The sequence below is a fragment of the Barbus barbus genome (genome assembly GCF_936440315.1).
Source record: "Barbus barbus genome assembly, chromosome: 20".
NCBI lineage: Eukaryota > Metazoa > Chordata > Actinopteri > Cypriniformes > Cyprinidae > Barbus > Barbus barbus.
The window spans coordinates 29,088,109-29,105,994 of record NC_136748.1 but is presented as its reverse complement, the minus strand read 5'-3'; the positions used below and the strand labels follow the sequence as shown (position 1 = coordinate 29,105,994).

At 32.4% G+C, this 17,886-nt stretch overlaps 1 protein-coding gene across 1 annotated transcript in view; it reads right to left on the bottom strand.

Annotated features, from left to right (window-relative positions):
- The window catches only part of LOC306886216 (1-phosphatidylinositol 4,5-bisphosphate phosphodiesterase beta-1-like), a gene marked incomplete at both ends in the record, with an annotated part of 66,904 nt that overhangs the window by 17,774 nt on the left and 31,244 nt on the right, over nt 1–17,886 (bottom strand). The window contains 9 exons of the mRNA XM_079443156.1: nt 1,147–1,243; nt 2,140–2,216; nt 4,895–5,081; nt 5,159–5,243; nt 6,447–6,529; nt 7,500–7,657; nt 9,277–9,423; nt 15,649–15,815; nt 16,718–16,818. Coding sequence (XP_079299282.1) covers nt 1,147–1,243; nt 2,140–2,216; nt 4,895–5,081; nt 5,159–5,243; nt 6,447–6,529; nt 7,500–7,657; nt 9,277–9,423; nt 15,649–15,815; nt 16,718–16,818 — 1,102 coding nt within the window. The remainder of the gene's footprint in view (nt 1–1,146; nt 1,244–2,139; nt 2,217–4,894; nt 5,082–5,158; nt 5,244–6,446; nt 6,530–7,499; nt 7,658–9,276; nt 9,424–15,648; nt 15,816–16,717; nt 16,819–17,886) is intronic.

Here is a 17,886-nt window from a genome sequence, read left to right as displayed (position 1 = left end):
CAAACTACATGAAATCCAATTTGTGCAAATCCGTTTCGAGCTACATTCATATGTGGTTTGGAATAGCACAGAATAAAGCTGCACATTCAAGCTTCCTGCGTTTCTGCCGCTGCCTCACAAGACAAAATATAATACTACAGCGCAACCGCGATGGTATGACAACATCTGTATAGTAAACTGTACTGCTGTTACTGTTTTTTTTAGCTTAGGCATAACAACGGAATAGCATTACCATCGAAACCAATGAAAGAGCGTAGAAAAAAGGAAAGAGCATTTATGGACACACAAATCAGATATGAACAGTTGCGATACACTGTGTGGACAGTCAGTTATTCAAATCAGATTCCATCCGGATATGCACAAAATCGGATTTGGGCCGACAGTCTGAACGAGGCTTTAGTGACTTAGGAGTCCTCTTCACTACTCCTAATGTGTACAAATTATCCTAAATGGCTGTTGCATTTTACAAACACGCTGCATTTATTTGCACATATATGTTTTCACATGCATCTTTTTTTTGGTTTTGGAGGTTATCCCAACTCCAAATTTTCCTTTGATTATATCCTTGTTTTCATTAACAAGTTGGGCAAGAAGTAACAGCTGTTTTGCATCCAGTTTGGTTTTCTTTTACTTTTGCATGTCTTACTATCAGCCATGAATATTCCACTCTGTTAATTAAAAGGCTGTTTATATGCATATCCACTAACTGTTTATGAGAATCACACATGTAAGAGGCTGACAATTAGCTGAGCATATACTTGTTTAATTAGTGACACTTAGCCTGCATTTTAAAATCTTTATTTGAATATGGCAACATAATATTGTGCTCTACAATATTTCTATGAATAAATCTCTGACAGAGACTATCAGCCAATCACTGTGTGCATAGTTAGTAAGCATGCTGACATCACCCGTAGCAACGAGGTTAACCCCGCCCCCTTACTCTGAGTTTAAGACTTCTCTCTATTCCTAAGTAAAAGTTTTTCTCAGCAGGTCTATGAATAGGTTTTAAGATAACACTGTTAGCTAAAAACTTTTACTATTTGCTATTTAGCAGAACTCTTTGTGGTAAGATAAAATGTTTTGTGAATACGGGCCCAGATCTTCAAATGGGTGAACTCTTCCTCGTATGCGGTCAAAGCTTACTCTTGGAAATCTCAAACGAGTGGAACTTGGTGGGCTGGATGTAGTTGACCAGTGTAGACATTTCTTCAGTGGCAAAGGCTTCACATCCTGCTGTACCCTGAATAAAATCACCAAACATCAGTGAGGTTTAGCTCATGAGGTGCATGGACATCATTTTCTGAAGTTTGATCGCCTCATTTTAAATAGTTTCACAATAGTTTCAAACCTTATTTTGTACTCCATTGGTGAAACATATACAAGAGTTAAAATATTTTATTTACAAGCAGAGTAATTCACTTCTGCTGATGACCTCAATATGATTAATGAATCAGTTTCAGAATGAACTATAAACTATTAATGATAAATATTAGGGGAAAAACTTAAACCTAAAAAACTCTGAATAAATTAGAAATTAGAAGAAAAAAAAATTAACCCTTACAGTAAATAAAAAACAACAACAACTAGAAATTAGAAACTAAAACAAAAGGAAATATTTAAAGAATTAGAAATAGTTAAAAAATAGAAATTATTTTAGATTGTTGCCAACATTTCTAATTTTAAATCGAAGTGCTAAAATTAATAAAACTAACATTTAAATAAAAATATAAAAAAATATATATATAATTTGGAAATGTTGCCTTGACAACTAACTGAAATAAATAGGTTTAAGCTGAAGTGCTAAAATTATTAAAACTAAAACTGAGATAAAATAGATTAAAGTTATAAAGATATATAGACATATAAAAAAACTTATTCAAAATTTGACATTTGAAATGTTGCCTTGGAAAGTAACTGAAATAAAATAGCTTATTTATATTTATTAAAAAGTATTAAAACTAATATAAAAATAAAGCTATATGGAAATTAAAAATTGAAAAGAAAAACCTAAAATGATAAAAGCACATGACAAAGTTACTCAAATTTCCACTAAAATGAAAACTGAAAATGCACAAATAAAATCTAATTCAAAATATGAATAAATACTATAATATAAAAGCATCATCTCTTCCTGACCTCGTCCATGGACTTCTTACAGTCATCATCATCATCATCTTCATCCTCATCATCCTCAGCCTCCACCTCTGCAGGCGCTAAACCACAAAAACAGGATCAAATCAAACTTCAGTCAAATCAAATGCTGAGTTTCTCTTAAACAGTGATTTGGATGCACTGAAGAAAGGCAGAGCTGGTGTGAGAGAAGAACCAGAGCTCAGAGACGGACATGTAAATTATTTATTTAATTATAAATAATAATAAAACAATTACATTTATGGGTGATCTGTTTCATCTGTGCATCAATGATAAATAAAAAAATTATATCAGTAAATAAATTTAATTTATTTTTTGGGGGGGTGATCTGTGATCTGTTGCACAAATATAATTTCTTTATTTAATTCTTTATTTATCCTTAAAAAGCAATAAATAAATTAGACAATTGTCATTTTTGGCTGATCTGTTTCATTTGTACATAAATATTAATTATTTATTTATTTATTTATCATTTAATATCAATAAATAAAGTAAATAATTGTCATTAACGGGTGATGTATTTATCTATCATTAAATAAATATCAATAAATAAATGACAAAGCATTGACTTTTTTTATTTATCTTTAAATAAATATCAATAAACAAATTAAACAATTGTCAGATATGTGTGATCTATTTCATTTGTGCGTAAATACACTTTTTTATCATTAAATAATTATCATTTAAATATAAATAATTATTTTAGGCAATCTATTTCATTTGTGCATAAATATAATTGTTTAACTATTTACATATTAAATAAACATCGATAAATAAATAATTGCCTTTTTTGTCATTGTCTATTTTATGTGGTGCATTCATATTAATTTATTTATTTAAAAATCCATTCATCAAATATCAAATAAAGGGTATTTATTTGATTGTGAAAGCCTGCTAGCTGCGCTCTCCTGACTCCTGTGAAACGGCTGTGATGTTTCCGGCTCTCAGTGGTGTTACAGGTGACTCCACACAGTCCTGCTGTTCAACATCTGCTTTCTACCTCAATGCTGTCTGGACTCAACCTTTCAGAAGCCCTCACATCCATCAACCGCTCCCACACAAACACACGCTCAAATGTCATCCGCTCGACTCCTCGACCGCATGCTGCCACACACAACACCGCCGTCTGCTTTCTTTCTTTCCACTTGCTAAAGATAGACGTGAGCACAGTCCCCATAATAACTGACCATTATCACAGATTTTCCTGCCACTTTTGAGATTTCAAAGATTTCAATAAACTGTGGAAACCGGCTGCTGCTTGTCGACAAATGTCAGCTATCAATGGCAAAAAGTGTGCTTGGATCAAAGTTATAATTTTGTTGGCTGTATTTTTACTCCCAAGCATTTAAGTTGCCTCTCCAGTAAACAACTACCACAGAGTCAAACAAACTAAGCTAAAAAAAATATATAATCACAAATTAGAAATTTATCAAAATTAAATTTGTTTTAATATATTGTATATTTACAATAATATATTTTTTTAAATTTAAAAGTACAGTTTTAATTTATTATATAATATTGTACATTTACAAATACATTTTCAATTTATATTTCAATTATTTTGATTTACTGACAAATTTATATTATCATAATATATTGCATAGTTACAATTACATTTACAAATACAAATTAAATTTAATCTGTCATATTGTCACGGTGCACACACGGCGAGGACACAGGAACACGCAAACGAGGATGTAACCTCAAATAATAGGCTGTAATGACGACATCAAGGCAAGGCAAGGCAAGGCAAGGCAAGGCAAGGCAAGGCAAGGCAAGGCAAGGCAAGGCAAGGCAAGGCAAGGCAAGGCAAGGCAAGGCAAGGCAAGGCAAGGCAAGGCAAGGCAAGGCAAGGCAAGGCAAGGCAAGGCAAGGCAAGGCAGACACAGACAGGAACACCGGGGAGTAACGAGTAGACCAGACGACATTACACTGAACAGACAGGACTATAAATACACAGGATAATCATGGAAAATTAGATAGACACGGCTGGACAAGGATTAACTAATGATTACATTTAACAAGGACAGGAAACAAACCAAATATGGAAACAAGAGTCGGGAACACATGACACACACGACAGAGGACTGACAAATATTCTATATTTACAATTTATAACAAAAATAATTATACAAAACATTACAGTATATTGTAAAATTACAATAAATGATAAATTCTGCCTTAGATTTACAATTCAGAAATGTAATTTTAATGATTTTTCTTTGTATTATTTTATAACATATTATGCATCCATTCATTCTCCAAACCGCTTATCCTACAGGATCGAGGATTATTATATTATATTATATTATATTATATTATATTATATTATATTATATTATATTATATTATATTATATTATATTATATTATATTATATTATATTATATTTCATTTTAATTTATTATATCATATTGAATATTTACAACTTTTCAACAAATTTAAGTTAATTCTATTTTATTTACAATTAATAAATGCTAATAACGGCAGCACTACGGTTTGTATATTTTCAAATTTCACTGTCAGTCAAGTAAAGTAACATTTAAATGATTTTATATATATATATATATATATATATATATATATATATATATATATATATATATATATATATATATATATATATATATATATAATTTTTTTAATTAATTATTTCAATAAATATTTAAAATAATAAACACTTAAATGAATTGATTTAAATCTTCTTTAATTTATCACTGTCTGGTTTGAGGGTGTAAGACCTGCAGGTCCAGCGCTGGGAGACGACGGCTCAAAGACGCTGGACGAGTCGCTGTTGGTGTTGGACGCCTGCTCGGACAGCTTCTTCTTAGTGCTGCCGTCTGAGGGTTTGGGGTGAGATTTCTTGTTCTTGACGAGGATCTTTCCCATGAGCTCTTGGGGGCTTGGCAGAGGAACGCCGGACTCGAGCTGAAACACAGCAGAATCAGTCAGGAGGACGCTGGCTTATAACAGAGCACCAATGCATCAGGGACAGAGACACTTACAGGATATTTCTCCAGAGTCTCAGTCAAAAGAGCATCACCGAATATCGATCGGCAATATTCTGCCATCTTGGCTTGCTGCTTGGGGCTGCCATTCAACAGAAACACATGAAACAGCAGTTACTGCATGAACAACGAGTAACAAATTAGCACTTCGCAACGTTTGCTGCATCAAAAAGACTAAATGAAAGAATAAAGTCCAAGACCAAGATGAAATCTGCAGAACTTTTTCATCATTTATTTTCTGATTTAGGGGGGAAATTTGGAAAATTCTGCTGAATAGATATAAATATGATAATAAACTAAATGTAGCAAAAAAAAAAATATCATATTGGAACAAAATAAAATAAAATCTTCACTGATTTTGAATTCTGCAGAATAGATGGCATTAAAATTAACTAAATTTATTGGAAGCTGAAAGCATAATACAAAGTAAAATAAATTATTAAATAAAAAATAAAATATTGAATAGAAAAATTGAAAAGGTATCTAAAATGAGATTGATATTGATTTAGGGGAAAAATTTATAGATGCATATAGATTTAAATATGGTAATAAATAAAATATTCCTAAACTCTTATTATAAGCATAATGAAGTAAAATATAAAAATAAAATAATAAAATAAAATAAAGAATAAACATATTGATTAAAATACTCTAAAATAAAAAAATAAATATAGAATAAAATAAATTCTTAATTTAAATAAATTAAATCTTAATTTAAATATGGCAATAAAATGTACTAAACTCTCATATGAAGCTGAAAGCAAAATGACAAAATAAAGAATAAAATATAGAAAAAAATGAAATGAAATTGATTTAGGGGGAAATCTTCTAAATATGGTAAAATATGTAATATGGTAATAAATAAAATATCCTAAACCCTAACTGGAAGGTGAAAGCATAATGAAATAAAATAAAATACAATATATAATAAAATTAAATTAAATTAAATTAAAGAATTAAATAAATAAAATGAAATAACAATTTAAATAAAATTTCAAAATTAGCACCTGGCAACGTTCTCATGTCATTCTGTGAAACTGTGATGTGACTGAAGTGAAATTCCCCAACTGCTCGCACATCATGTCATCTCTGATTTGATGCAGAAAACGACGCGAGCGCTCAGCCACCAGCGCGTGTGACATCTCATAAGAGAACATTGATGACTGAAAACAAATTATGCATCTCAGAGACGCTTCTAATCGCTCCACTCCTTGTTGCCATAGTTGCAGTCGGCCCCGAGGAGCCGCGGCGCTACGGGAAGAAAACCAGCAGCGTCTACACTTACGAGTCCACATGATTCTCAAAGGACAGGATGACAGGGAACGGAGAAGTCTTAAAAGCGCACTCTGCTATGGCTTCGATCACTTCCTGGAAAACAAAACAGATTGAAATGAATTTAGTTTGTCTAACAGGAGATATTTTGATATGTCAAAGTGTAATAGCTACATTTATATTGTTTATTTCTCTTTTTTAATGCAGTTATAACCCTAAAAATTCATAGGCATAGCTGATTTTTATTTTCTATTTAACTTGTTACTGAATACAATGCACTTTAATTAGGCTTTGTTTTATTACATAAATTAAACAAAATTTAAAAAAATTATGAAATAATAAAAATAAAATAAAATAATAAAAAATGTTGTAGAATTCTGCAGAATAGATTTAAATATAGCAATAAATAAAATATACTGAACTCTTTGTGGGATATCTAAATAATAAAATAAAATAAAACATTTATAAAAATAATAATAATAATAATAAAAATAGGTATAATTCTGCAGAACAGATTTAAAATAAAATAACATTTAATTTAATTTAATCAAATTAAATAAAAATTAAATAAATATATAAGAATAATAAAAAATTTAAAAGATAAAAAATAATAAAAAAGAAAAAAAGAAACACACCAAAATAAAACTATATCTTTGGTGGTTTAGATTTCAATATGGTGAGAAATAAAACATACTAAACTCTTTTTAGAATCTGAAATTAAACTAAATATAGAATAAAATAAAGAATAAAATCTACAAATGAGAATAAATGTACAAAACTCTGAAATCTGAAATCATAATATAATCAAATCAAATAATAATAAAAAATGAATTAGCTTTAATAAAATTAAACGAGCACTCACAGGGCTGTAAACTGCAGACAGTTTTTGTATGGGACTGTGTATCAGTCAGTGAAAAATGACTCAGTGCACCTATTATTTTTTATAGAAACGTCTCCAAAAGCAGAAAATAGCTCAAAGTTAAGCACTACTTAACAACGTGCACTGATGAAAGGCTGCGTGAGAACTCAGTGGTAACCTAACTCTGGTGAGTGTGTGGTGGGTCACCTTGAAGGAGATTTCTGAGGTCATGGTGAAGCCGTGTGTGATGACGGGTTCCTCCTCCGCTGTCCGGCCCTTCCAGCAGTCCAGCTCCACACAGCGACAACCAGACAGCAGCGTCTGCCGGTACATCTCAACCGAGGAGCTCCCCGCGAGCTGCCCCGCTGACAACACACACGCACACACACACAAACGTTGACTGCATGCACAAACTAATATGCACTCATGCAAATACTTTACTTGAGTCGAAAGCTTGTTTCCACCATACAGGTAAACCAAACAAAAAAATGTAATTGTGACTTTTTATCTGACAATTCCGATTTTATAAACTCAGAATTGCTCATTTTAATTATAGGTAATTCTGAGAAGAAAAGTTTGAATTGTGCGATATAAACTTAGAAGAAAAAAGTCACAGATACCTTTTTTTATTATGTGGCAAAAAAAAACACACACAGTTGCAAGATGTAAAATCTGAATTTCAAAAAACCTGAGAATTGCTTGATGTAAACTTAGAATTCAGTGAAAACAATTGTGAAAAAATTATGAATTATGAGATGCAAACAATTTAAAAATGTATTTGTGACTTTTTATCTCACAGTTCAGATTTTATAAAGATAAGCAGGTCTGAGGAAAAAGTCTGAAATGCATGGTATAAAAAAATAGGGGGAAAAAAAGTCATAATTGTGAGAAAAACAGTCGTAATTACCTTTTTTATTCCAAAAAAAAAAAGTCAGAATTGCAAGATGTAAACTCAGAATTCTGAGAAAAAAAGTTAAAATTGTGAGATTTAAACTAAGAATTTAGAGAAAATGTAAAATTTGCATGATTTAAACTAATGTAAAAACTGTGAGAAAAGTCAGTCAAGACAAAAGTCAGAATTGTGAGATAAAATGTCACAATCACCTTTTCTATTTTTATTCCATGGCAGAAACAATCTTTGATAGTATGGACTGCATTACGAAACTTTCATGTTTTTTGGCCTTTTTTGAGCTTGACAGAATTCTTCTTATGCATTTTATTAAAAAAAACATACAAAAAAACCCCAGCAACATCATATTGGCTTGAATGTCATAAAGCTGAAAATAATGAAGACAGAAGACTGATTTTTGGGTGTGCTGTTCCTTTAAGAACACCAGTTGTTGCGTGTAGCGGTTAAGTATGTACTTGAGCAGCTTTGCACTGTGTGTTAGATTGGTACATTAGCAGTACATTGGCCATAATTACATTCATTATTCATTTCCTCTTTGTTTTTGCGGCCTAGCATGTTCTCAGCTCCCTCTCCTGATAATTGGTTCTTACGTGATGTAATGCACTTTATCGTAAGTAGACTTTGATAAGAACACAAATGTAAATGGACTAATGCATATAAAACATTTCCAGATGTGGAATTATTATTATAGAGCTTGTAAGGACACACAGATTCCTCTCACACCATATTCTTCTTCTTCTTAGCAGTTTTACGCAAACTGATTAAAAGAAAGACTCCATTCAAACTTTGTTTAGCAGATCATTTGAGCTTTAGGTCTTCAGTCTACTTTGAGATTTTGCAACTTTATGCATCTTTAGAAACTTAAAAGATATTTGAAGATATCTATACTGTAAGTTGTTGTTTTCTTCTTTCTAAAAGTTTTTACACTCTGATAAGTGAAGCCCTTTAAGCAGGTGCTATAAAAAATAAAATGCATTATTATAATGAATTCTCTAATAAATTGTGTATTTGCGTTCAGACAGGAGTGTGTGTGTGTGTGTGTGTGTGTGTGTGTGTGTGTGTGTGTTGCGGTACCTGTGAGGTAGGTGTTGTGGGAGGAGTTGATGAAGTACTGAGAAAGAGGGAAGGTCATGTCTTCACTCTGGTCCAGTTTTTCTGGAGGAATGACGCTGTTCTCCTCACTGATCAGATACCTGGCGAAGCCCTCCACTGAGATCTGCCCTGTTACACAAATCAGAAATAAAAAAAATTCATGCATCACATTTCAGTAGACAAGACCATAGGCATCATTTCAGGACGCTTAAACTGCAAAATTGCATTCACAACCCCGGGAAGATTTTTTTAATGCTTTTGAAAGAAGAGTCTTCTGCTCACCAAAGCTGCATTTATTTGATTAAAAATACAGTAAAAACAGCAAAATTCTGAAATATTAATACAATTTAAAATAACTGTTTTCTATTTGAATATATGTTAAACTGTAATTTATTCCTGTGATGCAAAGCTGTATTTTCAGCATCATTACTCCAGTCTTCAGTGTCACACGATCCTTCAGAAATCATTCTAATATGCTGATTTACTGCTCAAGAAACATTTCTTAATATTATCAATGTTGAAAACAGTTAATATTTTAGTAGAAACTGTCATGCATTTTATTTTTAAGAATCCTTTGATAAATAGAAAGTTCCAAAGAACAGCATTTATTTGAAATAGAAATCTTTTGGAACAATAACACTTTTGATCAATTGAATTTGTCCTTGCTAACTAAAAGCATTGATTTCCTTCAACAGCTGTGATGGTAGTGTATGAAGTCCATGACAGTAGAGCGCTACGCATGCAACAGAGTTGACTTCACCTCAGGATATTATTACTGTCTTTCTCTCCTTTGCACCTCAAGTAACAGCTCGTCTCGTGGAGTAAATTAGCACTGCGACTGCAAACAGACTTCAAATTAAACTCAAGCTGGAGATCAGCACTGGCAGCTGAAGGGAAGACACTCGGGACGAGCGTCCCCTGCGACTCATTCTCATCAGCACTTTACATTAATTAAAGCTGTTCTTTGCAGAGCTCCGGAGGTAATTAACTGTGGCCCTTTTTCTGGTGAGATGGGGCGACGCGGTGGGGATCGCCGGCGTCTCTGTCGCTCCAGAGCAAGCAGCCTTTGATTTGCACGCACCGAAATAACACCAACCACCTTGCTGTCGCGAACGGGGAGGCAAATGGCTTTTAAAGACTACAATTACCACACACTGCTGAAATTCAGCAATTGCCCTGTCGAGTTAAATGGAGAACGAAAGAACAAGATCCCATCTGGTGTCACGGTCCTGCATCTTAAGGTGCTTTTCAGGCCAGTTAGATGCTCAGACAGGTCTACTTTCAAGATTTCACAGGGTTAGTGCTGGTTTGGCCATTAGGTAGGCCTAATAAACAGCCCTATGAAGCTATAGTATCATATTTGATTTGCTACTTTTTAATAATCTAAATGATCAACATGATCAAAACTTCCTGTTGTTCGTGTCAGATTGATATTTTAGACTTTATTATCAAGTAAAAAGTCTTTTAGTTTAATACAAATGTCCACCTTCAGCTTCACGTGTCTTTTTGCTGTCAAATTTTGACAGATTTTTAGTAAGAATGAAGAATATTGTTAGTGATATTTCAAGATGAACATTTACTGGACTGTTAACTGTTATTTTAGTACCTTTGATATACTATTAGGTTTCTGTCAATATTTTGAATTGGTTTTTATTTGCATTTTAAAGTTTTAGTAATTTTGTTGAGTTTTGTCATTTTTATTATATGTCTATATTGCTTTTATTAAGTTTTAGTTTAGTTAATATTTTAAGTTAGATTTAATGTTTTATAGTTTGTTTTCATTTTCATTTTAAACTTTTATTAACTATTTATTTTCTCTATATATTGTTTTAGTTTTTAGTTTTATTTAATATTTTAAATTAGATTTATATATAGTTTTTGTTTTCATTTTAACTATAGTTAAAGTTTTAATAACTTTGTTGTGTTTTTGTCATTTTTTAGTTTTATTTATTGCCAATATTGTTTTATTATGTTTTAGGTTTAGTTAATTTAATTGAACATATCTTATTTCAATTAATAAAATTTTTATGATTTTAGTTTTAGTTAGCAAAAATAACACTGACTGCAGTTGAGTATATCATCATCATCTTTATTTATTTAAAATAATATTAATTGAATCGTGTTCAAATACGATCATCAGTCTTCTGAGGAGCGTTTATTTCTTCATCTCTCAATCAGCATTGGATTGCATTGCATTATATGTTTGGATCATTTCAGTCTCATCTTACTAAGACATATTATTGGAGATATAGAGTGATGATTCATATTTATATCATTTTATATCAGTATCTGCTGTACTGTTATAAAGAGCTAATTGATTTACATTAAAAGCATCAGAATTTCAGCATATTAATATCAGCATCTGCAGCAAATTGTATATTTCTGCTCAGTTTGAGTCTCTGAATAAAATCAATCTGTATTTTCCTCCTAATTCTCACTATATCAGACTATATGAGCCAGAAAACCTGATGTATCAAATATGATACTCAACAAAAAACACATATGAAATTTTTGCTTAAGATTTGTTTTTATATTGTGTCTAATAAATCTAATCTATATTGTGTTCACTAAACTGTTCCATCAAAAAAAAAAAAAAAAAAAAGTGATTATTTGTTATATCAGGCTTTACAAGGTTAAAGAAACATGCTTTTTTAACAGCCAAATAGAAAAATAAACATCTCGTCTGCAGTGTTTATAGACTATCAGACGATGAATGTCCCTCGAACAAAATGTAATCCTGCCAATGCAGACCATTCCTGCTTTACAACCCAACTGTTCCTCCAAATCTACAATCAATACTATGCAAATATGAGCGTCTCGTGTGTCTGGCGTGTCTGGTGTGGGCGGTGGACTGTCCTTTGCCTGTCTCTGAGATGGCACTGAGAAAACAGAGCTGTAATCTGCGTGACAGCGAGGTGTCTTGTTGAACCGGCAGCTAAAGAACCCGACGATCCTCCTCATCTATCGCCATCGCTAGCCCCTCTGGACTCAATGTGCCTAATCAATCACCCGTCACGCATTATCATCCTGTGACCTGATCTCCAGTTCGCCCGAGGAGCCTTGTGCTCTGAGAGATATAAATAAACCGGCTCCACTGCAGCATCGGACTGCATCTCGTGAGTTATTGTTGCTATGGTAATGAAACGGTGCAGAATGTTATGGAGGTTTGGTTTGCTTTCTGCAGAATAAGAAAACTCAAAGGCTGTGTTCAAAAACAAGTGCACTTCCTCGCTGTTCGACTCCTACATAAGCAGCTGCCTTATAAGGAGATGTCCTAACTGAAACACATCATTTTCAGAATTTTGGCTCTGTATGCCACCAGAATAGAATTAAAATGAAACAATTAAGATGAAATTGAAGAGCAGACTTTAAGCTTTAATTCAAGCGGTTGAACAAAAATCTAACATAAAATGCTTCGGAATTACAACCATTTTTATACACAGTCCCCCCATTTTCAGGGGCTATAATAAATATAATCATAAATAAAATGTTCATTTTTAATACTTTGTTGAGAATCCTTTGCAGGCAATGACTGCCTTAAGTCTGGAACTCGAGGACATCAGCAGAGACTGGGTTTCCATCTTTGTGATGCTTTGCCAGGCCTTTACTGCAGCGGACTTCAGTTGTTGTTTGTTTGTGGCTCTTTCTGAATTTTAGTTTTGTCTTCAGCGAGTGAAATGCTGATCAATCGGGTTGAGATCAGGAGATTGACTCGGCCATTGCAGAATATTCCACTTTTTTACCTTCAAAAACTCCTGGGTTGTTTTTGCTGTATGTTTTGGGTCATTGTCCACTTGCACTATGAACTGTCATCTAATCGACTTTGTGTATCTGACTGAATCTGACCAGACAGTATATCCCTGAACACTTCAGAATTGATCCGGCTGCTTCGGTCTCATCATCACTAAACAGCAGTAACCCAGAGCCACTGGAAGCCATGCTCATGCTCCACACTGCTCCATGCTTCACAGATGATGTTGTATGCTTTGATCATGAGCTGTTCCAAGCCTTCTCCATACTTTTTTCTTCCCGTCATTCGTTGTTTTTTGGCAAAGTCTAATCCGGCCTTGTTTGCAGCATGTGGGGAAGCCTTCTCTTGATTGTAGACACGTCTGCCTTCTGGGGAGTGTTCTTCTCTTGGCTGGATGCTGTGAAAGGGTTTTTCTTTACCATGGAGAGAATTCTCCAATCATCACCACTGTTGTCCTCCGTGGACGTCCAGGCCTTTTTATGTTTCTGAGCTCAACATGGCCTTCTTTTTTTCTCAGAATGAACCAAACTGTTGATTTGGCCGCTCCTAATGTTCCTGCTATCTCTCTGAAGGATTTGTTTTGTTTTTGAAGTTACAAGTTTCTCTTGTATGGAGAGATTCTTTTCCCGCATGATGTGTTTCAGAGCAACAGCTTCCAAATACAAATGGCACACTTAGAATAAACTCCAGAACTTTTACCTTCTTACTTGATATAGAAATAACAAAGGAATAGCCCACATCAGTCCATGAAACAGCTTTTGAGTCAATTGTCCAATTACTTATGGTCCCTTGAAAAAGGGGGAAGGCAATTGTTTCCTCCAATTTTGATGTGAATACCCTCAAATTAAAGCTCAGAGTGTGCACTTTAAGCCCATATTCATATTATAACTACAAAAATGTTGGGTAAAATAACTTTTTAATCTAAATAAAATATTTATATCTATACTTTTCAGTTTAGAATGAATTAGTGTATTTGTTCGTTTATTAAATAACTTAAGTATATTAACTATTAGTATTTTGTTTTCCCATAATTTGCTCCAACATCATCTTTTCAGCAAATCATTTAGGGTGAAAGTCACAATCTAATTAATATTCATGACCCTGTGTGCTGATTCGCTGACAGACAGCAAACCTCCTGAGAAAGATGTAAACAAGTCGAAATTACTAAGAATAACTGACAAAAATATGCATGTTTATATTTAGCAGTTGCAACAATGTTTCAGGCCTACTTACCTACTTTCATGAGGAAAACTCTCAAATGTGACTGATGTTTCTGTAAAGTTTAATATTTTCAAACGGCATCTTATATGAACGTATCCATGGCAACAGGCCTTGAAATTGGATGGGATGTATATCGGGATCGTTGCTGGTTGAATCCCGAGGTGTTTGCCGTTTGAACATGGAAACGCAGGAATCCATCAGTGTTTTAATGCGGCTGTCAATCAACAAGTTGGGTGAAAAAACTAATGAGGGATTAGATTTCATATTAGCGCGATGGCGGGAACAGATGGAGCTCGATTAGAAAGACCTGACATCTTCTGCTCTTGTATAAATGTGACACCTCATGGGAACGCGAGGCAAAACCCTCCCACGTAATTATCAGGAATTAACAATTACACAGAGCTGTCTATCAGCGATCGATGGAGAAAACAGCATCCGGCCGAGAGCTGCTGATGGATTCTGACTGGAATTAAAAGCTGCAGCGAATGGGAAGATTTTCAGTGAACTTTTACGTACATTTGGATCTGTTTCTCACACAAAACAGACATTTGAAACAGTGTTATGGTGATATTTTAGTCACTATGAACTAGAGCTGAATGCTTAATTGAAATAAAATTTATATCACAGATTTGTGATGAGAAGCATTAATAAAGCTGCTGACAAAAATAAAAGCTTGATGGGTTAAAACTGAACATAAATGTTACTGTAATTTTACAGTTATATTATATAAATAGTATACTAAATAGTAAATAGTTATTGTTATTATTATTAATATTGTTGTTGTTTATTTATTATTATTATATTAATAATTTTCTTTATTCTTATTTTTTATTAATATAATTAGTAGTAGTGTTATTATTTATTAAACATACTGATACATAATTCCAATATGATTTGGGCCATTTTTCATTCAATAAAATTATGATTAATTATGTTTAAAAGTGATAATGATGATGATTATTAATATGAATCTATTTTAAATACTTGATTTTTTTTTTATTGTGAAAGTATTATAACAACAGTAATATATTCCATTTAGTTTACTATTATTATTATTATTATTAAATGGATAATTTTATTAATTTATAAGTCATACTGATACATAATGCTATAAGGTTTTTGGGGGCAACATTTTGCAGCCCCACATACAAACACAGCAAACTTGAATCTCTGAATTAAGTAATTAATTAATAAATTAATAAATAGATAAATAAATAAATGAATTTACAAACAAATAAATACAAATCACATTGGATTTACTCCACCCCCCCAAAAAACAAAAAAACATTCAGCCTTACTATACATGTATGGAAAAGAGTTTCTATTATGCTCCACTGAAGAAAATTCGAGTGAGAGCGGATGAATTATGAATAATGACAGACCTTTCTGAATCACCGCTCCGTTGGGCTCGAACTTCTCCATGAGCAGCTGGGTTTGGTCGGGCTTGAGCGGCGGGTACAGGATCTCGTTCAGACGCGGGTCCCGCTGCTTGTTGTTGATGAATTCTGTCATCTGATCCACCGTCAGATAGTTTCTGCTCTTCGCGCCGCTGGAGAGAGACAGGAGATCCATAAGAGAGCATATGGTTTACAGTGATAATCATAACACACAGATGAGCAACTGCATCATCCCAGCATGCAAATTACACAATGACTTTCAGCGAGGTGGATTTTTCCAAAAGGAACGTCTCGGTTATGATCAATCATCAGGATTTTTAAATTGTTACGCCGCCAACTAATTACAACACTGTAATGCACTCATTTCATAAATATCATTCCGACATGACTTGAAGGCAACATTATTTACAGTAGTAATACATACATGCATAAATAGTTATACTGAAAAATGAGAAAAATAGATAAAAATGAATGAATGCATAAAAACAGGAAAAAATTGATAAATATATAAAGCAATGTATAAATATACAGAAAATATAAATAAAGGTAAAAATAAATAAAAGATGAATCAAGAAAAACAGATAAATAAATAAAACAATGGATGAATGGATGAAAAAAACATTAAAATGAAACAAAAACATTCGTAAAAAAGGTAAATAGAAAAATTATATGAGTAAATAAATACATAAAAACAGGAAAAATTGATAAATGGATCAAATAAATAAATAGATAAAAAAGAAGAAAACAAACAGATAAAAAAAATGTAGAAATAATACAAAAAAACAAACACATAAATGATTTTTATGACAAATTTGACAAATAAATAAATGGATGAAAACAGAAAAAAATGATAAATATATAGCCTACAGCAATACATACATAATTACATGTATAAATACAAATAAAAAAAGTAAAAATATATATAAAAAAAATTTAAACTAGAAAAATAAATAAATACATGAAATCCTAAAACAAACAAACAAACAAACATTTTTTTTTATTGAAGGCATCATTAGCTGCAGCATCAGCTGAAAACAGCTCCATGAAGACTTACAGATCAACAAATATTTGGTTGATCTCAGATCGTGGGCAGAGGTTGTTGATGAATGATTTGTAAACGTCAGGCGTCAAATCGTCCAAAGGGATGGAGTCGTTCTGCAGAGACGAACAAGAGCAGACCATCAAATCATGAAATACATACAGCCCTTAACAACCTGCTTTTAATAACACGTGGTCTCATATGAATAGAAACAAAAATATTTAAGCTGAATTCAAAATGAATTAGCTCATTTCATCCTAAGAAGCATTTAATTCACCTGACAACGAATCGACAAACTCAATAACGTCAGCGAGCAAACATTACTCATGTCGTCCACATGCTGCTGTCAGACGCTCATCTCTGAACATTCAAAACATGCAGCTCTCGCCCGCGGCTGATTAATGCTTCACCGCGCAAAATATAAAAACAGCAAACAAAGAAGAAAAAACAGATGAAAGGATGTGAATGTGAGTGAGTCAGAGGCGGAGACCAGCCAGAATAACACAGCGAGGATTTCTCATTAGTTACACACTTTTCCCTCCCGACTCTCCTGAGGCCTTTTAGCATTATGGATTTGGAAAATCTCGCCATGTTCAACGCTCAACCTTTAAATTTGCCGTAAAATGATAGAGCAAACAAACAGACTCCCCTTAAAGCTAGGAATTAAAAAGCAGGGGTAATGTATAAATAAATAAGTGTACAAATAAAACTAATTAAATAAAAAATAAACGGATAAATAAAACAAAACAGTTAAATAGGTAAAAACAATGTATAAGCAAATCAATAATGATAGAAAGACATAAATAAAATAAAATAAAACAAAATAATAAACAGATAAAAAAATAAAATAAATACAAGATATATAAGTGATATAAATAAACTGACAAAATAGACAAATAAATAAATAGATAAAAATAAAAAACAGATAAATGAATAAAACAATATGTAAATAAGTAAAATGTGTAATATAATTACAGATAATAAATAAATAATATAATTAAAATAAATACATAAATGGATACATGGATAAAAATGGTTAAATAGATTAAAAAATAACAGAAAATTACAAATATAAATAAAATAACTAATTAGATTAGATTTTGAAAATCTCCCCGTGTCCTAAGTTTAGTCTTTAGATTTGCCGTACAACGATAATGCAAGTAAATTCCCCTTGATCCTGGGTG